General features: G+C 44.6%; 2 protein-coding genes across 3 annotated transcripts; both read left to right on the top strand.

The window, feature by feature from the left end:
• The first annotated feature begins 117 nt into the window (after nucleotides 1-117).
• spata13 (spermatogenesis associated 13) lies at nucleotides 118-15,401 on the top strand. Of its 2 annotated transcripts, XM_034705920.1 has the most exons (13): nucleotides 118-609; nucleotides 6,237-7,760; nucleotides 9,809-10,276; nucleotides 11,027-11,171; nucleotides 11,382-11,509; nucleotides 11,791-11,970; nucleotides 12,470-12,649; nucleotides 12,819-12,998; nucleotides 13,118-13,350; nucleotides 13,800-13,929; nucleotides 14,033-14,408; nucleotides 14,556-14,630; nucleotides 14,732-15,401. In XM_034705920.1, the coding sequence occupies exons 1-13, from the start codon at nucleotides 562-564 to the stop codon at nucleotides 14,911-14,913; spliced, it is 3,849 nt and encodes a 1,282-aa protein (XP_034561811.1). In that variant the 5' UTR covers nucleotides 118-561; the 3' UTR covers nucleotides 14,914-15,401. The 2 variants fall into 2 exon arrangements, with proteins under 2 accessions (XP_034561811.1, XP_034561812.1); XM_034705921.1 differs by lacking the exons at nucleotides 118-609; nucleotides 6,237-7,760; nucleotides 9,809-10,276; nucleotides 11,027-11,171; nucleotides 11,382-11,509 and adding an exon at nucleotides 11,516-11,642 and having other exon boundaries at nucleotides 14,732-14,913.
• Nucleotides 15,402-15,797: 396 nt separating this feature from the next.
• On the top strand, nucleotides 15,798-24,382 carry tmprss7 (transmembrane serine protease 7). Its single transcript, XM_034706858.1, has 18 exons — nucleotides 15,798-15,869; nucleotides 16,720-16,924; nucleotides 17,805-17,935; nucleotides 18,029-18,096; nucleotides 18,207-18,400; nucleotides 18,474-18,509; nucleotides 18,586-18,811; nucleotides 18,885-19,009; nucleotides 19,258-19,370; nucleotides 19,455-19,561; nucleotides 19,768-19,904; nucleotides 20,559-20,666; nucleotides 20,749-20,856; nucleotides 20,961-21,077; nucleotides 21,984-22,179; nucleotides 22,751-23,019; nucleotides 23,913-24,049; nucleotides 24,148-24,382. Exons 1-18 carry the CDS (start codon nucleotides 15,798-15,800, stop codon nucleotides 24,307-24,309), a joined length of 2,511 nt encoding a protein of 836 aa, XP_034562749.1. The 3' UTR covers nucleotides 24,310-24,382.
• Nucleotides 24,383-24,716: the final 334 nt, after the last annotated feature.

Raw genomic sequence — 24,716 nt, forward strand, 5'->3', positions numbered from 1 at the left:
ACTTGTGATTGGCTTCCTGCAGAATGGCCACGATGCGGTCAACCAGTAACCTCTATCCTAACCTCTTGAAGCCCCGCCCCTCACAAACACTGCAACAAGTGCATTAAGGATGCTCGCCAGCTCACTCCTCAAGAAAGACCTCTATTGAATGCAGTCTTTGGCGAAATTTGGAGCTTTTTTTTAATCAACTCCTGAAGATACCGGATAAAACAGTCCTTATGTTGTTCACCTTTGCGACTAACACCGGTTTGTGCACGTCTACGAAAGCGACAGTAAAACCCGCAGAGCTTGCGCAATACAGAAGAAGTTTTATGAGTGAGGTCGTGAGCTAGCTTCAGCTGCTAGCTGTGTGTTGAAGAAGAAGTCAGGCAGACGATTGTCTCAACATGTTTCGGGGTAACTAGTCATCAGAGGAAGGAAGGAAGGAAGGGCACTTGTCGGGTTTTTGGACTTGACATGTTTTTGAGAGAGACCCGTGAGTACGAGGCGGTAAGCTGTTGGACCTCAGAGAAACTTTGGCTGTTTCATTATGGCTAAACATCAAAACCAGCTGCCCGGTTGATGTTAGAAAAGAAGGTCAGGAGGACAACATCAGCGACTATGAGCAAGGTGAGTTTGATTCATGCCTTGGGAATTATTATGACTGATCAATATTACCTTTGCAGTGATTTTCCCTCCTGTGCTCTTGTTTGAAATGGTACCAGAGGGGGTTTTTGTAGTGCATTACAGCCGTGGTTGTTATAGTGATGTGGGAGATGCCAGGCTGTGAAGGGAGCTGGTGAAGGAGGGGACAGGGGGATTCAACTACAAAGAGCTTTATGGCCAAAGAAAGTTAATGAATGCAGAAATAAATAAGCAGTGTAGCCCTCAGTCCTCTATGAGCTTAGAAGAGTTCTTAGTATAATCCCCTTTCATAGATCCTTGTTTTCAGATTCACTTACAGCATTTACAGTGGGATTTCACTCACAAGTGCCTTGGCTTGCTCTCATGGCTCCCCAGATAGACTTTCATACCAGTAAGGTTGTAATGTCTGAATCATTTATTGATAAAGGTCAGAGTCCTCTGCTTTATGGAGTTTTATACTACTTTATAGTTTTTAGACTTGTTATATAAAAATATAACAGGTCTGAACTACTCAAACTTTAAAAAAGGGTCCTATATGTTTTGAATTTTGAATTATGTGTGTTGAGATTCAATTATAATTCTTATAAAATAAAAAGGGTTGTTTGTTTTTGCTTTTTAAGCTTTAGTTTCCATCTTTGTGCACTTCAGTTCAAACAGCAAAGAGCAGCTTCTATCAGTCATTTTCATCACTTTGACAGGGTCAAAAAGACTTTAGTGTCAGAGACATCTCGTCTAAGTCTGCACAACGATTGTGCCAGATGCTTCTGATTCCTTTATGAATCATACAGCTCTTAAGAAGCTCTCTGTTTCAGTGTCTCATGATGGATCGAGCAGCCTCTTGGTTATTGTTGCACCGCTGTCAGGTTACACTGTTGATTGTTGACATCGAAGCTCAGCGGTGTTTTGTCCTCTCTAAGCCTTGTGCACTGTGAGGTGTTCGATTTCTGTCTGTCTGTCTCTATGACAGTCCACAGCAGATCAGGTGAGTATGTGGCTGCCTCTGTGTGAGAGTGGGGACACTCCCTGGTTAGGCCTGTACCGGTACTTCCCACGCTCTATAGAAAGGGGCGTGGCATCTCTCAATCTCCTTCTTTCTGCAGGATTAAAAAATGAGGAACTAGGTCGTAGACAAATATGAGACTTTGACCAGGCAACTGAACCGGTTACCTGTCTGCTCACGTGCTGCAGACATGGATCATGTTGTCTCTCTGTAAGTCATGCCAGAGTCTTTGTAAATACAATCAAGACACATTACTGTGTGTGTTGAAGCTGAGCACACAAGTAGTGACACATTTCTTATGGACACCTTATTCTTACTTCCTAAATGACACCCTGAGATGTAGAGTGCAAAGAGGCCAAGTTACTCGACTGCAGTTTTCGCCCTGGTGGGCTGTTTACAGGCTTTGGGTGTCACTCTCCATCCGTGCTGAATAGCCTGGTTGTCCACCTGATTAGGCTATCATGTGTAGTTGAAACCAGTCCTAAACACAGACTGGTAAAGCTTCACTAATCAGATTACTGCTGGGATGGAAGAAGAATAAGCTATACATTCATAAAACGTACACACGGTTGCCTCACACTCATGCAGCTTTCTTGCGCACACTTTTCATCTCTGCCTGGAAACAGTCGACACTTTAATACAGGCTCAGGTGTTTAATGTGGAACTATGTTACAGTTTTCCTCACAACCTAAAACAGGAGTTCATTCACCTCAGAGACAAACTCCACTGGATGGTTTCTCAAGTAGTGAGCGTACGTTCAGCTCAAGTGTCACTCTGATTCAGTTATATGGTCGATCTCTTGTGTGGTGTTGTTTCAAACACTCGGGAAGAAAGTCTTCCTCACAGCTTTCATTCATGGAGACAGACAGACGAGCAGCTAAGTGACATCTCACAGAGGAATGGTGGTGATGCTGCAGGCTGCTTGTGTCTGTCTCAGAGTTAAGGAATGGAAAATGACAAAAAAGTACTTAATGTTAGAGGGGTCTCTCTATTTAATGCTCGGCTCATTTTAGCCTGATGAGTTTTATCCTAGCCTCTGGCAGGACAGACCTCTGCAGAGGTGGACCATGGGTAGGAGGTCACTTATCATTATGCATTTATGACCCCTTACATAACCGCCTAGGTTTTCTAGCCAAACAGGAAGGGAGTCAATGATTTAAATGCCTTCCTCCCTGCTCAGTTCTGTGCATGCATGCGTGTGAGTGTGCACATACACACACACACGGGTCTGGACTTGGGCCATGCAATGAGAAAGGATGCTCTAACTAATTGCGCGTATGTTTTTGGAGTGCATTCTTTTAGCTCTTGTACACATGTTGATGTATCTGGGTGCATGTTCATCCTCGTCTCCAGGAGTCTAATCTGAGGCAGGCTCCAGCTGGCTCCCGTGTGTGTGTTTGTGTGGGGGGGGGGGGGGGGCTCCTCCCTGAGCTCTTAATTAACTCTGGACCAGGGCCCCAGAGCGCTGTTCCCCTCCACAGTTAAGCAGGAGGAAGCCAGAGAGCAGGAGTGAGCCTGGAGCAGGGAGTGAACGCTGATAAAGGAAGGTTCATTACAGTAAAAGTGATCTGCATGCACAGACAGTAGGGCGTGATATTAACATAAACGTAAGTAAAATTTGTCTGGATGTTTCAGTATTCATAGCTGTTATTATACATGTTAAAGATGTTATTGATGCTTTTTTAAAATAAATCTGTCCCTGGAAGTTTGATTTTAGTTAATCTGGGCTGATGAAAAGATACCCGAACGTTAAATTCAAACGTTTCATCTTGACTTTGGAGACTAATGAACAAAATATGTTTCAGAAATGCATCATTTTACACTTTAATTTATTTTGTTAAATTCTGTGTATTTTTGTAGTCAAAAGAAAGGAAGAGCTGCAACAGGAAAAAGCAGTGCAGTGTTTCATAATCAAGGAAAGTGTCGATGTTGAAATCTGTGATTACGTATTATTAAGAGACTCGCCATTTTGTTAGATTGAAGCGTTCGGTTAAAGCACTTTTAAAGGACCGGATGCTGTTAATGCTGATAAAGTAGAATCTGATATATTCCAGAATCAGTTAGTACTACAGTCTATTGCATATGAGCTGTTCATTTTTAAAGTCTGTTGTTTTTGAGGATTTTCATAAGCGCCACCTGCCTCAGCCTGGTTCTGACTCACATCACTGCCAAGTCTCAGTAAAAGCCAACTGGCCTGTGACATTTGGCGCCATGTGTAGAGAGACGGCAGAAAGGTGTTGAAGGATAGCACAGTTGGTTGAATGTCTGATATCATGATGAGAGTATTCAAAACAAAAACAAGCTTCTGGAGCTGCAGACATTCCTTCCCTATCTCCCATCTCTCTGCCTTGAAAATAGAAAAGAATTGATCCGTCTATTTTCCAGTCGCAACCCATCGTGATTCCTCCGTGGCCGAGGAGGAGAAAGTACAAGGAGACAATTCAGCTCTGCTTTGAAAGCAGTACATTGTTCACAAGGGGTGTTTACTGTCTGTCAGCAGCGGTGCTTGGCAGCGGTGGCTCTGTGTTTACATAAGTGCTCGGTGTGATGGAGCGAGCTGGTTGAAGTGACAGCAGATTCCACAGAGAGTTTGATTGAGAAAGCCCATCTGCTGCTGAACACGCACGGGGGACGGGAGGTATGGGAGCGTTCCAGGATCCCTGCGACTCCCTGCATGTGAGCGTAGGGTTTAGTGGAAGCAGAACTGCCTTCAGGGCTTAAAAATGTGTGGCTGCAAAATTACAGGTCTTAATACAATACCTGAATAATAACAGCAGCATAATGAGCCTGACTACTGAGACTTCACTCTGTGAGTAATACATTTAGAAAATCAGCAGTAATTAAGCACTTATCTTTATTATCTAACAAAGTATCAAGTGTTTAATGACCACTTTAAGTAGTTTTAATATCATTGAACGTGTTTGTTGATGACTAAATAACTGGACCCTGGCATGACAACAACAATCACAGCTTTGAGAGTTTAGTTACATTACAGTGTTGTAATCAAAGTATTACATGTTTATAAAGAAAAGGTAGTGGGTGTTAAACTCAATTGTTGCAGTATATATACCAAAAACTCATAAAAGTGTTACATTGACTGAATAAAACTCTCACATAAACTTAAAGGTGAGCACTGGTGCTATGTTTATATTATTTAAATAAAATCAGTGATGAAGTCTGTCGTCATGCCATTAAATTATCATCTAACCCACAAACACAACAAGTACTATTAAAGGTACAGTGTGTAGTATTTAAAGGTACAGTGTGTAGTATTTAAAGGTACAGTGTGTAGTATTTAAAGGTACAATGTGTAGTATTTAAAGGTACAATGTGTAGTATTTAAAGGTACAGTGTGTAGTATTCAAAGGTACAGTGTGCAGTATTTAAAGGTAAAGTATGTCGTATTTAAAGGTACAATGCATATTTAAAGGTGTATGGTATTTAAAGTACAGTATGTAGTATTTAAAGGTGCAGTGTGTAGTATTTAAAGGTACAGAGTGTAGTATTTAAAGGTACAATTTGTAAAAACATTACCAATTGAGGATCAAGCTCATCATGCATCACCGGAGCTTCTTGTCCTTGAAAGCCACCGTAGCTTCCCAAACAGGAGGGGTGGGTAAGGGAGTGTTTAAGTGTACTCTGACTGCTAGATATCGCAGAATTTTCTAATTAATACACTGTACATTTGGCTCGTGCTGTCATTAGATTTTATGGAGTACTTCAAGTGAACCTATAGATAGATCATTGATAGATGAGGAGAAGAGTGACTGCACTGAAGTAGACACTAGGCTACTTTGGAAAAAGTGAAATGGATGATGGATGTATTTCATTCAGTTTCTACAGTTTTAGTTTCCTGATGTTTGTGCATGAAACTGAACCATTGCTAACATTATGAGTGATATTTATACTTCCCCACTACGACAGAGAAATGTTACCTGCGTTGTAAAACAACCAGCACTCTCTTTGTATTGGGGAATAGTGCTGGGCTTTGTCTCTGATTTGAGGACCACACATCCCTCCCCCTCACCATCACCTCATCATCGATGTAATATGAAGGAAACTGGGCAATTTATTTCATTAATCACAATGGATTAGCAAGTTTCATTGCTTAGTCACGCTCACAAAGCCCCACTTCAAAGGCTCAGCTGCATTAGCCACTGGCCGAGTCACACACACACACACACACACACACACACACACACACACACACACACACACACACACACACACACACACACACACACTCACATTAAGTTGGACGCAGCACAACACCGCCCCAACCTGGGCCTCAGCTCTCCTTGGACATTGAAATACAGCACCAAGGACAAATGCCCAGAGTGTTTTCAGTGATAGATGTCTCACTCCTCTTGATTCTTTGCACACTGAAGGATATTTGTATTACTGTTGGTCTGTGTCTCCCTTTATTCTTCAGTCTTCCTCTTTGCATACATTCACAGAGAATACTGTACTGTACTCACAATAGTTCCTTCTTATGCTCCACTTCACTTGAGCATTCAGTCTGTCCTTTTCATGCATGCAACTTTATAAGAGATAAAATAGTGCTGTGAAAGTTCCTCATTGTCCTAAAATCAATCTCTGATTTGTTTTTCAGGTAGAACAGAAAGACAGGGTCTTGTCCACGAGCGAGGACCCTCTCCCATTCCTCCACACCTCTAAAGCTGAGCCTGTGATCCGAAGCCGACCCCTCAGTGATATATACCCGCTCCACAGTCAAGCTGACCGGAGTGTGGCTCCATATCTGCTGTCTGGGTGTGGCACCCAAGTTCAGGTGACTGATGAGAACAAACTGAACGGGATCAACTCCTCCGCTTGGTCCAACCCTGTGATAGGTCAGCCTGAGGGCAAGCCCTACTCCGCAAGAATTATGAGGCTTTTTTCAAACTCCAGGAAGGGCCCCGTCCCTGCTCACAGTCCGTCCACTGACAGTCCAACCTCCTCCAACAGCAGCGGCAGTGACTCCGGCCCCCAGTCCTGGTCTGGACTTTCAGGACTGGGTGTTGTGGACTCCTTTAAAAAGCTCCGCTCATCTGTGCTGCAGGGTATACAGAGTAGAGGGACAATCAGCCAAGAGGGGGAACATGACTTGTGTTTGAATCAGGAAGTGAAAAATGGCATGGTTGGGGCCAACACCGGCCCTGGTCGTCATGATGCAACAAATCATTTCAAGTCTGCAGAAGGATGCAGCATGTCCAACGGAGGACATGCTGGACAAAAGCTGGCTGTGATGTGTCAGTGTCGATCAGATATCGAGGACTATGATGATGATGAAGCTGATGAAGGAGATGAAGGAGATGGTCTCACACGCAACACTCGATGCTCAAGGAGTATCAGGAGAGCGTACGGAGCGGGACGCATCTCTACATTCGACGCAGGGAACGGGAGACTTGCAGGAAAGAACACAAATGAAGTAGAGGGACAGAAACCAGATCAGACCTCAAAGGAAACAAAGAACATGAATGAGAACATGAATGAAAACATGAATGTGAAGGTGCTGAGCAGACTGAGCAAAAGTGCTGAAAATCTCCACATATTTAAGGCACCTTTCAGACGCAAGGCGTTAGCTCAAGGACCTCCTCTGCCTCAAGAAGACCCCCAGAGGACCTGCACATCAAACGGGGCAGCATGCATCCAGAGGACAGCCAGTGCCTCCTCAGTGGACCTCCGGGGCCACACAGAAAGAAAGACCTCTGTGAAGACCAAGAAACCGATGCTGAAGCTAGTAAACAGCATGACTGACTTGACTGTCCGACGCAGGCGTAGTCCGTCCCCGAGCCCCACAACTCCATCTCCCATGTCCCCCCTAAGCCAGCTCCATGACGACTACTCCCGCCGCGTGCCTTGCCTAACGACCAATGAGCGACAGCGGAGGCCCTCGCCTGTCAGAGCCAGGGTCATGTCCGTTGAACACAGCCCTCTGGATCATTCACAGCCTGATGCCAGGCCTCAGCAGCACCAGGTCCTCATCAGCCCGGCTCCTGTGGAGACCTCACCTGGTATCTCTGCTCATTATGAACCGCTGAGTGATTTTAAACAGGCAGCAGAATGTGATTCATCTCCACTGAGCCAAAGAGAGTCGTCACAACAACAGGAAGAGACTGAGGTTACACCAAACGAGGTAAAAAGAAACGAAACGCTGAAGTTTGAACCTGCTGTGAAGAGTTGATCATTCTTATATGATATAAAATCTGCAGTAAGACGAAAAATACATGGCACATTTACATCCCATTCCCTCCTTCCCTTTCTACATCTCAGCACTGGAGTATAAATAAAAGAAAGGTGTTGGAAGACATACCTTTATGTGACTTACAAGCTAAACAGACCACCAGTTGAAGACATGTTGTTATTCTGAATGCCTGTCATTGCTGTGACGGGGTCAGATTCCTCAAGCAGCCTAAAAGAGTGTTTGTTTACATTTTTTAACAGCAATTTTAGCAGTGACTCAAACGTTTAGGTGAAGAGGAATTCCTTCTTTTAGGAACACTTTGCACACATGTACAGGCACGCTCAGCTAGAGATAAGACTTTGTCCACAGGGGACACCAAAATCAACACACAATCAAAGTCCCTGACAGTCGCTTTAAGATAAACGGGGATCTTACAGGAAGTGAATTAACTCTCATGGCCAACACTTCACATGGTGTCAGCTCCAGCTGTTTCTGTCGTGCTCACTGTCACATGAGAGTGATGCATTGCAGGATGTGTGTTAAACAATAATGATGACATTAGGCTAAGCTGTTATCTTTATGTACCTGGCCTGTCAGATTACTGCTGACTGATGGGTACAACATAATGCAGCTAAAGGACACAAAGTCTGCACACAGTTTCACGTGATCACACGTCGGGAGCACCTGGATCACTGACTCAGACACTTGGGATTAGAAATCATTAGATAAGAGAGTTCTTGTAAACGTTCAGAGAGGAAGGAAGCACTGTACTCTTCATCATCTTAAAAGCATGATCACTCCTGGATGCCAATCTTTCATCTGAATGGCATTGACCCTTGTCTCAGGAAGTAAAGCATCACTCCTCCAAGACGTGATCTTTGACTCTGGCATGATTTTAACCTACTGAGATAACTGTAGTGCCAAAGCAGCCCAGGTTAGATCAGAGCTGGAAAAAAAGAAGCTGTGTGAGCAAGTGTGCGTCTTAAGTCCCCTTCAGTGTCAGAAATAATAGTGTAGATGTAAACGCTCCTCACTGTCCTCTTCCTGTCAGTGGTGTTTGATATACTGACTCCTGCTGGAGCGAGGTCACATGCTGAAGCCAGCTGTTCGGTGCGTCCGTGCACACTGAAGGAGCAGACCGAGTTAATGATTACACTTTGTTTATGATTAGCAGCCCTTACGCAAAATAGCTCCAGAGTCCTGTTGCTGTGGGAGGGGTGTACGGCCCCTGTCTCACGTCTGCCCCTCTTCCACTGAACTGAAGCCCGGTGGGTCAAAGTCCAGCACCATGAGCACTGGGCCTGGGACAGCTAGTAGCATGTAGACAGGACCATAAACACACTGCTACAATGACTTTTTTGGTGCCTTAGTGCCTTTAGTGCGGTTTTCTTAAAAGATGAAGAGTCAGTATCAGATTAGTTTGCTTAAGAAATGAAGCAGCGTTAACTTTCCTTAAAGGAAACAGGGACTAGGCCGTGAGGACACAGGCCGGTTAGTGTTTTTGTGTGTTTTTATGATGGTGCTAGTCTACTGTGTGCCTTTCCAGTGTATATGCCGAGGACCGGAGCATGACGGAGAAAACCACGAGGTGAGGTTTGAAATCTCCGGCTGGCTGATGAACTTAAACAAAGCTTCCCAAAGAGTAATAAGTGTTCATGAAGTACCTGCAGGCGTACATGTAGTGTGATAATGTTTATATTCATGATGTCTCTGTGGCTTTTCTTTGAGTTTGATGAGCACAGCGATTTTATGGGTTTATTTGTGGAGCCAGTGGCTGTGTGAGCTCAGATATCTTTGTGAAGTTTCTGATTCTTGTGCTTCTACCTTGAGATCCAACCTGCTTCTCGTAGGAGCTATTGTGACATGCTCTGTTTCTTATTAACAGATGTTCTTTCCAGCAGAGTTCAAGTTCTTAATCTGTGTAAACTGCAGGTCACTGAGCATGGTGAAGTCAATACCTTCATCTGTATTGAGTTTTTAATCTCCTGTCCCCTCTGTAGATGACTGGAGACAAACAAGAGTTGGAAGTATTTTGCCCAACAGAGGAGGCCTTACCAACAACCAGCAGCACCCCTCCTACCTCCCCATCATGCCCCTCAGAGTCATCCACATCGCCCTCATCGCCCACAGACGCTTCCCCATACTCTACAGAAGCATCCTCCGTCAAACCCAGAAGAAGGAGCGGGCGATCGAGACCTCGGCCCATTTCTGACTATGCGCAGCTCATTTCCAGGAAGCACTCCATTCCTGAGGAAGTGGCAGAACGCTGCTCTGAGGACAGGACAGCAAACACGTCGCTACAGAGAGACTGCAGTGGGAGTAACATTAGTGGGAATGATGGAAGCCTTGAGAGCTGCAGTGTGTCTAACGGAGACATACAAGGATGTAGACAGCGGCCCGTCTCTGTGATAGGAGCCGGGGATCTGTATTCTCCTGATGCTGAGGAGAAAGATGGCCGCCTTCCTTCTGTAAGCATTCAGATTTAAACTCCAAACCATTTATGTCTCCTACTGCAGAAAGCATAATGATCACCTACAGCTAAAAAAGAGAGAGGGAAGATGAAGGAGGGTCACCCCTATATCACAGAGCTCTATGCAGGCTGACTCACGGCTCCCTGAAGGGCTGTCTGTTTGACTCCAGCTGTCCATCATTGTTGTATGATACACTTCTCCTTTCTGCCTCTGCCTCTGCCTCTATCTCTTAAGGTGATAAAATGAACCTCTAAGGAATGAGGAGTGGATGATTTTAGTTGGTGAAAGAGGTTTATTTTTTCAGGTGGAGTAAAGTGCCAGAGATAAGCTAATCTAACTGGTATGCCAACCCTCATCCCTCCTGCAGTACAGCATTTGAATCGCAAGTGATATGTTTGAACTAAATATGAATGCACAATAGAAAACACTGAATAAGTAGCACAAAAGGCAATGAGTCTGGGACCTGGAGTAATAATGCCCATAAGTCCCATAAGAGTCAGAACAATTTCCTATTTTGCAGCTTCTGTCCTCCTCTTCTGTGTTTTTGAAAAAGGCTTAAAATTATCCCCCCAAAAAACTCAACAGGCAACAAGTTGAAAATGAAAATAACTGAAGAGTTTTCTACTTTTGTGTCGTCAGTGAAGAAGCTGCAGGTTTATTTCTTTGACTTTGATTCATCAGGTCTCTAAAGCCTGAGAAAATGAGCTCTACCTAAATCCCAGGATGTTTTTCTCGTCTCCTCTGCAGCCCCTGTCTCGGCCGCCAATCCCCTCCCACCAGGTTCCCCCCTACAGAGCGGTGTCAGCCAGGTTTCGTCCCTCCACCTTCTCTCAGAGCACCCCCATCGGACTGGACCGCGTCGGTCGCCGTAAGCTCCACAGAGTGCTCAGCGGTGAGAACTGGGGTTGTTGTTGATCCCATATTTCAGTCTGTGGGAAAAGCTGAGTCTGGGAATGTCAATAAGTGTGTTGGAGGGAAATGTTGGTGCTGAGCCAGGTGTGGGTGTGCCTGCATCTGTGGCTTGTTTTCTGGATTCTCGATATCTTCTTCAGACGTTTATCGGCTCCTTGCAGGATTCTTAACTTCTTTGTTTGTGTTGCAGACGGTATGACGGAGTGCTCAGCGGCTCTTGATGACAGCGTGAGTGAGGAGGAGGAGGGAAGCTTCGATGAGCTCACTGAGGGCACGCCCTACCTTCAGCCGGGGGTGGAGCTCTCTGTGCTCAAAGAGGTGAGGTTTAGGTGGGAAACTTGTCATGTTGCAACACTCGGAGGCATCTCCTCAAAGAATGAGTATCCAATCTATGACTCAACATTATATCACTGCATGCATGCCTCGTGAACGACCATGTGAACGTTTTCATGTGTGTGCTTTCAAAATGTTTGGCGGCAATTCAACTCAACAGAGAACCACTGCTGTGTCCTTAAGTCTAGACATAATCTTACATGTCGGACATGCGCTGAGGCTGCATGTAATTATACATTTATCTTCTCTGTGTGTGTGCTTCTCAGTGGATAAGCTCCGGCCACGCCGTGTACGCTGAGGCTCTCTGGGACCATGTGACCATGGAGGAGCAGGAGCTAGCATTCAAAGCCGGAGACGTCATCCATGTCCTGGAAGCCTCGGACCAGGACTGGTGGTGGGGCAGGGGAGCTGACAGGGAGGCCTGGTTCCCCTCCAGCTTTGTAAGGGTAAGTGGACTTCCTGACCCGCGTGTCCTACGCATGTTTGCTCTCAAACAGCACAGAAAAGACTCACAAACTGGCCCAGCTCCAAACAAAGCTCAGCAGCCCTCTTAGCTCGGAGTGAGGAAAGGTTCAAACCTCAGAGGTTCAACTGGTTTCTGTGGCGACCACAGCTGACTGACAGTTGAGTCTTAATTAGGCAGGGGGCTGTTGCCATGGTGAGGTGACTTGATTGGCAGATGGGCGTCTGCTGTGTAATTGCTTGAAGCTGAATCAAAGTTGCAGAACAGGAGCTGGTTAAACCTGCAGGTTACTGTAGTGATATGGAGTAGTCTTTTGTAGTTTCAGTTCTTTTTTATCTTTTGATTTTTAATTTCAGTGAAACACAAAAATATGTCGAGGACCAGATGTGTGAAGTTTTAGGAAAACAAACAAACAGCTCAGAATGATGGAGATGATTTCAGAGCTGCTCAGGAGGTCACTGTGTTGGGTGGATCTGTTTTAGGTTCGAGTGAATCAGGAGGACTCGAGTGCAGAAAGCGTGGAGAGTGTCGCGGACCAGGAGGATCCAGCTCCCAGAGACACACAAAGCACTCAGCACAAGGAGCAGATGAGAACCAATGTGGTTCAAGAAATCATGAACACTGAACGCATCTACATCAAACACCTGAAAGACATCTGTGAGGTATGCAGCAGCAGAGTGTTCACTTCTGTCACATACATTTTGTGTCCAGATTGACTGATGAGAAAGAAAAAGGCATAAAATCCTGAAACATTCAAATGTAACAACCAGCTCCCCCTGTTGGCCAGCAACCTGTGTGTCTGTCAACAAACTGCTTCTGTGTAAATTTCAGGGTTACATCCGTCAGTGCCGCAAACACCCGGACATGTTCACTGAGCTGCAGCTGAAGACCATCTTCAGTAACATCGAAGACATCTACAGGTTTCAGAGGCAGTTTCTCAAAGACCTGGAGAAGAAGTACAACAAAGAGGAGCCACATCTCAGTGAAATAGGATCCTGTTTTCTCTTGCAGGTAGTGAGCACACACAAAACTACTCTCATATTCTCTTAATCACTGTGTAGCTGACTTATTCTCCAAATCCAGCAGCTGAGTTCACTTAATTCCATTAAATGTTGCTCTTCTTTTCAAAGGGAGAGGGCTTCTCTATCTACTCCGACTACTGTAACACTCATCCAGCAGCCTGCGCCGAGCTGCAGCGCCTCATGAAGTCAGGAAAATATAAACACTTCTTTGAGGCCTGCAGGCTCCTCCAGCAGATGATCGACATTTCCATCGCTGGCTTCCTGCTCACGCCCGTGCAGAAGATCTGTAAATATCCTCTCCAGTTGGGAGAGCTGCTGAAGTACACCCCAAAAGACCACAGGTACTCCTCAGGAATGAGCTAATGTCACTGATCATACAGATCTTTAAGTTATTGCATCACTTTGAATATGAAGGATGTTTTTATGTTCTTGTTTACACTCACTGCTGCTAGCATCAAAAACTAAACTATTCTTCAAGCCTCACCTGTATCTGCCGACAGCCTGCACATGCACTTATGAAAGATAGTATTTAAGTTGGAAGACATCTATATTAGTTGATGTTGTCGCTCGAGAACAACCACGTCTTACTCCAGATGATTAATTAAAGACAGAACCCTAACTTGATGAAGCTGTCGTCTTATTGTTGGCTCAAGAAGCTTCAGTAATACTAACAGTATATACAGCATTAGCCTAGCTTCAGCTAACATTGAGCAGTGTTTATGAGTTGCTGCAGAATCCATGATGTCCATTAAGGTTTGGATCCTGTTTAAGTTTTCTTGATTTATTGCAGTGACTACACCGGAGTGAGTCAGGCGCATGAGGCGATGAAGAACGTGGCCAGTTTGATAAACGAGAGGAAGAGACGGTTGGAGAGCATCGACACTATCGCTCATTGGCAGGTGGCCATTCTACACTGGGAGGTGAAGATGAAAGAAATAATGTTTCTATAATGTTTCAGATAATGAAAGGGAGCCTTTGCATGTTAAGAAATGTATTAAATAAATTAATCTATGTCGTCTGCAGGGATCCGACGTGCTAGAGCGCAGCTCAGAGCTGATCCACTCCGGTGAATTGACCCGAGCTGTCCGACAAGGAAAAATGCAGCAGCGCAGCTTCTTCCTGTTCGACCACCAGCTGGTGTTCTGTAAAAAAGACGTCCTGCGCAGAGACCTGCTCCACTATCGTGGACGGCTGGATATGGACCAAACCGAGGTCTTGGACGTGCCTGATGGGCGGGACATGGACCTGGGCCTGACCCTCAGGAACGCTCTGCGGCTGCGCAACGCCTCCACGCTGGAGTTTGTGTGCGTGTTGTGCTGCAGGAAAGCCGAGGACAAGCAGAGGTGGTTACAGGCGTTTGCCAAGGAGAGACACAGAGTGAAGGAGGACCAGGAGATGGGTGAGTGGAGAAGAATTTCTGTTACTTATGACGCAAAACTTCCTGTGGGTGAATGTCAAATCAAAGACGAAACGATCCAGAGAGTTGGAAGATGGTGGCGGTTCAGAATGCTTTGATCTGAAGGTGTTTGTGTTTGTTCTCTGGCAGGGATGGAGATCAGTGAAGAGCAGAGAAAACAGGCCATTGTTAATGCCAGAAGAGCCAAACAGGGGAAGAACAAGCGTAAGGAATATTTCGCATCATACTGCTGAGTCACTCTTCATTCTCAGATTAACAAACTTGTATTTTAATTTGAATATTTGTATTCCCTGTTCACCTTTTAGTCATTGGTTACTCTGCTTCTGGCCAACCACACCACCAAAACCTCCACCCACTTCACCAGCGACACATCACCATTCCAACCAGCGTGCCTCAGCAGCAGGTTTTCTCACTGGCCGAGCCCCCAAAACGAAAGCCTTATCACCTGTTGTACAGCATCACCCGCAACGCCTTCTTCAGGAAATGAGGCTGTGCTCCCTCCTCTTCTTCATCCTCCCTGTGCACGCTCCGGGCACGCCCAAAACATCCTGAAGACTCAAAGAACACTTTATTTTTTTCATGTGTTTTTCCTGCCTGTGAATGTTTGTGCCTCGTGTCTCTTCTGTGTCTGTCGTTGCATTTTGAACTTCAGTGCCTTCACTCTGAAAGAGGCACGACTAAAGTGTTAAAATACTGACTGTCCATTTTGTTGATGTTAAAGATGCTGCTCACTCACGAGAGTCCCACCCTCTTTGTCTTATTAGATCCAGCTGTATGATTTTTTTTATTTGTTAATGACAAAGATATATATTCCGCTTTTACGTTGACCAACATGGTTTTAGTTTATTTCACAAAGGCTGGACCCTTTTTTGCTGTGAGTCTGTCAACTCTGAGCACAAAGCGGTCAGAGGAAACTGAACTGACACTTTCACCTTCCCTGTTAACTCTGTAAATAAAAGCTCTTGTACAAACATACCTCATGAAGATGTTACTTTGAATTATTTGGTTTTTAATGGAGAGAAAATTTGTTTAATTTTGTTCCTGGTGAAAAAAGGTAGACTGTGAAGCTGCTGAATTAAACTTGATGTGAACTGGATAGAAGTTTATGAATGAAACATAAGCTTTAGCACTGGAGGAGGTGCTTTACCATCACAGAGCTACCTGTTCCTCCTCTGCTCGCCTGTGCTGAAGGATCTGGTTTCACACACCTGTCCCCTTGGCCGTGCATCTAAACCGTGTGCTGGGTGGCTTTCCACAGTTTGTTTCCTGACGTTTTTCTGAAGCAGTCTTTGCTCCGAGGGACATGAGGATGGATCTTCTAAACCAGAAACCAGGAAGTAGATGATCGAGGTCTTTAGAGATGCCTTTGTCATGGGCACAGAGCACGAGGAGAATGAGCCGACGAGGGGAGATGATGATCCATCCCAACATGATGCCGTTAGTGTGAGTACATTCTCATCAGAAATCACCACGCAGTAGTATTTCTTCATAAACACTTTGATGTGATGTGTAATTTAAACCCTTCTGTCACACTTTAATCTGGATTATAGCCATTAATCCAAATTAAACACTGAAGATTTAAATTGATCAAAAGAAGTCAAAATCAAAACGTTTCATCGTGAGTAAGTTGATTAAATGTTGGTTGAACAGATGAAACATTTTTTCCCGTGGGAATCTATACCCTGCTAACCAGTGATGGATTAAGTGCTGCCTGCACAGTATGGGATGACACTGGATGAATAATATATGTGCATTGGGTAACCCAATGAGTGCTGAGCACTGCATACGATGGAGTTACTGTTGCTGGTTGTCAGGCATTACCCTCCATAATGTCCAGTCATGGTGACCATCATAATCTTACATCACTGGTGACAGATCAACAGCTTAATGTGACGCTTTCCTTTTGAACATGTATGAAACTTTGTTCTCTTTAAAACCCGTCCCTCTGCTCTCAGGATGATTAGTGTATTGTTCAGCTGAGACTAGCTGAGCTGAATAAGATGCAGTGATAAGAGAAGAATAGCAGCAGCAGGTTATGCCCTATTGATGTTCCACTGGTAATTTAACCTCCATAGGCTCCACACTGAGAGCCAGCACTGCTCTTTGTGCTCTCTGGTCCCTACAGTGACTCCTATGGACTCAGTATCAAATGTTGTTCTCTATTAGTTCAGTGTCATTGAGCACAAACCTGTTAGATCACACAGATTACAATGACATTTTAAAAGGGTAAGTAAACTGTACTGCTCCTGTGAGGACACTCAGAGTGTGACTGTGTCCCCCTTCATGGCTGTAGATTGCAGATGTGTCCGTGGAGATGGCCACAGTGGACCACACTCTCCAGAAGCTCCGCAGGATGTACAGAAAGACAAGACGGAAGCCCAAGGGGCTCAAGAGGCTCTGGATCCGTCTGCTGAACATCCCGCACCTGGCTGTCATCATTGCGGCAGTGGTTTTTGTAATTGTAGTGATCATGTGGTCGCTGCTGTGGGTCTTCATATGTAAGTAGAAGGAGGCTTTCGTTTTTATCCCATCTCTATCCTCTGCTCCTACCCATCGTTAGAATCAGGGAGTAGGGGGAGGTAGAGCGTACAGTCTAACCCAGCAGGGATGAGCTTCAACCCAAACAAGCTTCTGTTTTCCCTGTCTTCTCTCTAATCTCTCTCTTCAGACTCTTCTCTTTGCTGTGTTTTGGGTTGTTGAGGCCATTAGTTGTCACTATCTAGAGCTTGCATGAACCCAGCCTGCGTGTTGGAATATAAGGAGGATCTGCTTGTGGATATGATAGGTGGTGGGAGCTTGCATGGAGGGGAGGGCCTTCTGAGCGGTTGTGGGCCCTACTTAGGAGAACACAGGTGAAGGGATGAGCCCACTTTCAACCTCAGCTGATGTGCTGGCTCTCACTGCTCATCTGTCCTCTCTATCTCAGGCTGTGGGGGACATGATGGACCATGTATAAGCTACATAACTTCTCAACAGAGAACATTAGTGTGAGGGCGTGATAGGAGGGGTTTCTTCACTGAGCGCTCATCCTTCTTTGTACCTTGTAATTATCTCAATCATTAAAGCTTCTGTGAGTTGATTTTGGCGTCCCCAGTATGTCTCATCTCTTTGCTGATCTTGTCCTGTACATCGTAGTGTTTCATAATGAAATCTCACCCTGCTTTATTCAAACCTGAATCTTTGATGCTGAAACATTCAAAATGTCTATTTCAGCAGCGTGCTGTCAACCTCCTCTGACAGCTTCCCCACAGCAGCATCAACAGACATTAAAAATACCTATGAGTATTACTTGCTCCTCTCTCTTAAGTGATCAAGTACCTCACAGGAGCTTTAAGTTGAACCTGCACCACATCTTCAGATTTGTCTCAATGTCTTCAGTCCGCAGGGAAAGCAACAGTGGAGCGTACTTTGCCGGGATGTTCCGTGTTGCCAACATGGAGTTTATCCCAGAGTACCGCCAGGCAGAGTCCCATGAGTTTGTCTCCATGGCAAACAAAATCCAACATGTGGTAGGTATCAGTGTCACCCTGTTATTCACTCCATGCTCTCAGCTGAAGATCTGACACAGTCTTAGTGGTAATTGCTGGTGTCTACTGATGCAGGTGAGCAATGTGTACAAGATGTCCTCAGTGGCCAGACTCTACAAGCAAGCTGTCATTTCAGACCTCAGGTACGGTGGCTGTGTTGTCTCTGTTATGGTTGCTGATATTTATGATTAAGTATGAAGCATCACCACACCCTGTTTTAGCTGCACTATACACTCTGTTGTCTCTGGCACAGTAACAACAACAAAGGCGGCGTGCTGGTTCATTTCTGGATGGTGTTTGTGGTCCCTCGACTGAAGACCCCGGCAGTGTGTGAGGAGTGTGTGGGAGCCATTCTCAGAGACTCAGTCCACACCAGCATGAAGAACAGGTCCTCTGTGGGCTACCTGCTGGGTCTTCCAGTCGATATAGACTCTATCCTCATCAACGGTATGTGTGTGTGTTAAAACATGCATCCTAATTTCTCTCGTGTGCAGAGATTGATTCTTGTTTGTTTCTTTAGCTGTTCAGAGATCAGATTACGCATCAAACGGGGCAGGTAGGTATTCACACCTGCATATAAATCTCCTCTCTGTGTCATGTAGTGTGTTTTAAAGTCTTGTCTCTCCTCTCAGGTTCTCAGTGTGTAGAAAAGCTGTATGCCAACCTTCCTGGGACGAATGTCCCTTTAAATGTCTTCTCCTCCTGGGGTGTGACCTGCCATGTAAAGCTCACCGCTGTCCCCGGGTATCTGATCCGTCTCACCGTGTCCTCCTTCCTCATTGAGCCCACTGACTGTGTGAATGACGCATTGACTGTGTACGATGCTCTGCTGCCCATGAGAGGGCGCATTCTGCACAGGTGAGTCTGAGGCCGCTTTCTGTCCTCGTGAGATCAGACGTTGCATCTGTGAAAGTGGATCTCTCCTCTGCAGGCTGTGTGAGCCGGTGTCTGCCTCATTCTCCGTGGTGTCTACCTCCAATGTCATGCTGCTGTCCTTCAGGATGACTAACGGCAACAAAGGCTTCAGAGGACACTTTGAGGCCATTGCTGAGGAAAGTATGTCACGTTTGTTTAAGCACCAGATCACAACTCATTTTGGTTTGTGTCCACTCCACACAGGTTTAATTTTTCTGGAATGAAAGTCTTATTCTCATCTCAAAATTAATTTTAAGGAGGTTTGAAGGGATAAAACTTCAGAAAATTTTAGAAGAAAGAGAAGTGAGCAGAATGAGCTGATGAGAAGGATGGACTCTCTCATGTTTAATCTTTCCTCTCTGATTCCCTTCTGTCTCCGTCTTCCTCAGTGTGTATGTCTCAGATTGAGACAAAGTTAAAACCTGACATCAGCGGGCAGATCTACAGCCCCTTCTACCCCAGCCTGCTGCCCCCACGATGCGCCTGCACCTGGAGGTTTAAGGTGGAGCACACACAGACAAACTAATTAAGGGTGTCCTGTTTGTGAGAACAGCTTGGACTGATTGCTGTGTTTGTTTTATCTCAGACTCCTAACAGGGATTTAGGAGTCGCTTTACACTTTCAAAACTATTTACTTAAACCAAAGAACATGAAGGCCTGCGACCAGGGCTGGTGGAAGATCAATGAAGTCATGTAAGGCCAACTTAAAACATTTATCATTTTCTTTTACAAATATCACTAAAGATAACGTCTCCCTGAGCTCAAAATGAACTCTTAACATAAAGTTAATTATTCTCATAAGTGATTATAGTTACACTAGCTTTGTATTCATTGTACATTACTTCATTTAACTCAGTAACATCCTGTCTTACTTCCTGATGGTTACTCCTCTTCTTTAGTTTCTGCGGAAGCTACGTGGGACACCAAACTGTGTTTCGAATCGCCGACCACAACCCAGAGGTGGAGTTTCGCTGCAGCTCACGTCACTCTGCTCCACCTTTCCAGGCGTCTTACAGCAGCTACAACATCAGCCAACGTAAGCACGGCAGGGCCAGAGAGGAGCTCATGACAACAACAGAGACACACTGCAGGGACATAGGAATTAATGGATCAAAGGGGCTTCATTGTACCCGAGGGAGGATGCATGTTCAGGACTTTGGATGTGAAGGCTAAAAATTGTCAAATACTCAAATATTCAAAAAGACAAATTTGAAATATAGTCATTAATACAAGTTTAATTTGATCTATTTATATTACTTTTTCTATTATTATTATTATTATTGTTATTTTGATTTATTAATGTACCTTTTTTCAAAAATATTTATTTTATATGTATTTATTTATTCATTTTGATTTTGTATTATTATTATTTTACTTTTCTCTTTCAGACTACAGACTTTCTTTTTTTTTTTTAATGAAATATTTGTGCATGAGATCTGCCTCTGAGTCTTATAGTCTAATTGTTGTTTTGTTTTGTGTTGGCTGAGAATAAATGTTTTACATCAGTTGGACATTTTGCAACTGGAACAATCTGTCATTTTAATTTCATTAAAACACTTCAGCGGTACCAGAGAAAGTTCTCTTTGAAAACAAAAAAGAAAACTAAAACTTCTTCTTTTTCTCTTCTCGTTTCTGTCCAACCACATACACTGCGTATTATAATCCCACTTTTCACACTCTCGTTCTCCAGCCTGTCCAGAGAGCTACTTCCTGTGCTCCACGGGACTGTGTGTGGAGAAGAGCAGACGCTGTGATGGTCTTGACGACTGCCAGGATGAGAGTGACGAGGTCTTCTGCTGTAAGTGATCCAACAAGCTTAATGAAACATGTTGTTTAAAAAGTAAAGTCATGCGTTACAGACACGCTTCATGTTTTCACAGCAAGGCCAGCCAAGAACTGTGGAGGCAAAAGTCCTCTGCATCCTTTGTTTGTGTGCAATGGAGAGACAGACTGCAGCAATGGAAGAGATGAGATGAACTGCACTCAGGGTACAAGTGTTTACTCCTTCTTGGTGTTACAGAGCAGCATAATCTACACATGTTCACTGTTTAACAAACGATGACTGATTAACTGTGTTCACGGCTTCTCTTAGAAACATCCTGCTCTGCTATAAGGTATCGGTGCAGCAGTGGCTCCTGCATCCTGAAGAAGAATGCAAAGTGTGACGGTGTTCATGACTGTCGGGACCACAGTGACGAGGCAGACTGTGGTGAGTGCTCAGATTTACCTGCTGCTTGTGCACATGTTGAAGTCACAGTTTAAGAAAACGTTTGATACAAACCTGTCTACTTTTGAAGACTCTTTATGTGAAACTATTACTGTTTCATTTCTTTATTGATTTACTAACTCTGAGCCACCATCACTCCCGTTCAGTCTCACCTGAACTCTCTTTTAATGAAGCCTTCTGCACACAGTGATTAAACTGCCCCTGCACTGCCAGGTCCTTCATGTGGAGTCATGAGAAAGTTGTTGTAATTTTGTAATCCACTCTGCAGCCTGCTCCAAACCCGCTGACCTGCAGCACTAAGGTGATCCAGCTGGAAGAGCTGCTTCACTATTTGCTTTCATTTCACCATGGTGGGGTCTGAAGGCCTGTCTTTGATCACTAGCTGATACTGTACAGGCACACACACACACACACTTCAACATCTACTTTTTAATAAGGCAGCCATGGACCTGTTTGTCATGCTGATGAGTTTGGATGTCAGTACAGTGAAGAGTTCAGGTGTACAGTACAAACACGTTGATACTGAAAACTGATACAAGAACACTGTGCTCATACAAAGCCTCATCAGAGCCTTAATGTACTCATAATTATGAAAATTATTATTGTTAATAATGCAACTAAAACAAATAAGAAATGCCACGTGTTCACATAAACACTGCTCGAACATAAATCAAGGCCAGAGACTTTAGTGCACATCCATGCACACAAGCTCAGTGTACTAACACACTAATAACAAGGTCCAGTATGATGAGTATGATCCATCTGTGTGTGTGTGTGTGTGTGTGTGTGTGTGTGTGTGTGTGTGTGTGTGTGTGTGTGTGTGTGTGTGTGTGTGTGTGTGTGTGTGTGTGTGTGCGTGTGCGTGTGCGTGTGCGTGTGTGTCTCCAGCCTGTGGTCATCCCTCCATTATGAAGAAGGTGGGCTCATCAACAAGACAAGAGCGGATTGTGGGTGGGGATAACTCTGTGGAGGGGGAGTGGCCATGGCAGGTCAGCCTCCACTTCTCTGGTAACCTGTACTGTGGTGCTTCTGTCCTCTCCTCTGATTGGCTCATCTCAGCAGCACACTGCTTCAGCAAACAAAGGTCAGAACTGAATCCTTCCATGCTGTCTGTAACTGTATGTAAAAAAACACTGAGCATATATATGAATATTAGAACCCTCAGTGACTGAATGCAGTCGTCCCCGTCCTTAGTTCCCTCCTTGATACCTGAAAAGCATCCCTCACTGCTTTGATGCAATGTGTGGACAACAGATGTGACTTTCTCAAACAAAGAGTAGGCTTCCTCTGACACTTAGTTTGATCTGAAGAGCCTAGAGATGATAATAACAAAATTTGACGAAGATAACTGAAAGAAGACAGAAAATACTGTGTGACAGAGATCACTTTTTGGCCCTGATCAATTATCGTGATAATGCAATTATCTTGATCAGGATAGAAACCAGTGTAATAATGTCTTAACTTCATCATGTTAAAAGTTTCACTAGGTGAACTGAAAAGTCCTCAGACAGATTGTATTTAAAGTTTTTAGAACATTTAAGTCAGTTCATTAGTTGAAAGATACACAAAGCTGTCGTTTACTCATCAATTATTAAGCTTGTTACTTAGAGTTGAACCCTTCAACCTCTGTGACCTTTGACCACTGACTCTTCCAGACTGTCTGACCCACGTCACTGGAGCGCTCACCTCGGCATGCTGAGTCAGGGCAGTGCCAAACATGTTGCAGAGATCCAGCGGATCGTGGTGCACGAGTACTACAACGCATACACATTTGACTACGACATTGCCCTGCTGCAGCTGAAGAAGCCCTGGCCGCTCTCCCTCAGCCCACTGGTGCAGCCTGTGTGTCTGCCTCCCCACTCCCACACTGTCACCCACAGCCACCGCTGCTGGGTCACTGGGTGGGGATACCGCGCAGAGGATGGTGAGTTCCAAGCAATACAATGAACCTGGGACTTTGATAGGGTTAGTTAACGTATTTAATATCCTCTGTTTGTTTTTTTTTGTTTTTGTTTCACTGACAGCAGCAGAATGGACTTTAATCTTCTGCATGTTTAAATGTCACAGTTTTTTTGTGATTTATTGTTTATTGGTTGTTTTTCATTAGCTTTGATAATGCAAAACACAGCACGAGTCATAATTCAGCCATAACATTAACCCCCAATCCCGCACCCACTTCCCACCCTGAAAGCTAGTGTACATACGGCAATAATAGAAGGGGACAGGGACATAAGCACCCAAAGGAGAAAAGAAAAGAACACTAACAGATAACATAATAGTAATGATAATAACAATAAATAAATGTCACAATTTTTCATAAATTGTGTTTTTGGGCATTTTTGCCTTTATTGTATATGAAAGCTGGTGAGACAGGAAATGTAGGGAGAAGAGAGTAGAGGAAGACATGAAGCAAATGGTAGAGGCCAGGAGTCGAACCTGCAACTGCTGCGATGAGGACTATAGCCTCTGTACATGGGGTGCATGCTTAAACCGCTAAGCCAATGATGTTGTTGTTCTGACAAACACCTGGCTGATTTTAACCTTAAACTTTTCTACCTGTCATGTTTCATCTCATAAACTGATTTTGATGTGTCTGAATGTACTCAGTGTCTTCATCTACCTCCAGCAGCTATTTGAAGTTGCATCACATCTCTGTTATGAGCGCTCAGCTGGTTGCTGCACCTGTGTAGTTGCATTGTTATCTATAAAAAACCCTTCAATGATCTTAAACTCTGAAGTATTGGAGTTATGCTTCATCTTTAGTCTTTGAGTGAATCTGTTAATCTGTATAATGTGTCCACACCTTGCTCTGTGCAGACAAAGTGCTGCCCTCAGTGCTACAGAAAGCAGAGGTGTCCTTAATGAGCCAGACTGAGTGCAAGAAGAGCTACGGGCCTGTCTCACCACGCATGCTGTGTGCTGGAGTTTCCTCTGGTGAGCGGGACGCCTGCAGGGTGAGCCCAGATTGTCTACTTCTGCATTTTGATTCATATTAAACTTTGATACTAAACATTCCTGAATCTGTTATTTCATATCTCTCTTTGTGTCTCAGGGCGACTCAGGCGGCCCTCTGACCTGTCAGGCTCCAGGCGGAGGTCGCTGGTTCCTCATTGGCATTGTGAGCTGGGGGGCGGGCTGTGGCCGACCAAACCTGCCTGGGGTCTACACCAGGGTCAACAAGTTCACCTCCTGGATTTACAGCCATATCAGCTGACATGAGATGAAACGCTCTGCCAGCAGAAATCTGAAATATTTGTCACAAACATCAGACAATAAAAGCATCAGCAGACAAAGTGTACTGTGCTTTTTTAAAGAAACATCTGCCTTTCACTGAAATGACAAAATGTATTTATGTGACTTTCCACCAAAGTAAATATGCTTTGAAGAGTGAAATTATCCTCAGGTGTCCTCTGTAGCTCAGGTTCTGGTCCTCTTCCAGCCTCACAACAGTTTTGAAGTTTGGTGCCAGATTAATAATTGCAGCTTCTGTCCTGCTCTGCACCCCTGTGGAGCACCCAAGGGCACAGCAGCTTAGCTTCGATTGTTAAACCTCCTCGCACACGTTTCCCTCAAGCACCTTTTTGTCCCTCCTAGCTTTTCTCCCCCATACACAGAAGAGTT

The sequence above is a fragment of the Notolabrus celidotus genome, chromosome 17 (genome assembly GCF_009762535.1).
Source record: "Notolabrus celidotus isolate fNotCel1 chromosome 17, fNotCel1.pri, whole genome shotgun sequence".
NCBI classification, from domain to species: Eukaryota; Metazoa; Chordata; class Actinopteri; order Labriformes; family Labridae; genus Notolabrus; species Notolabrus celidotus.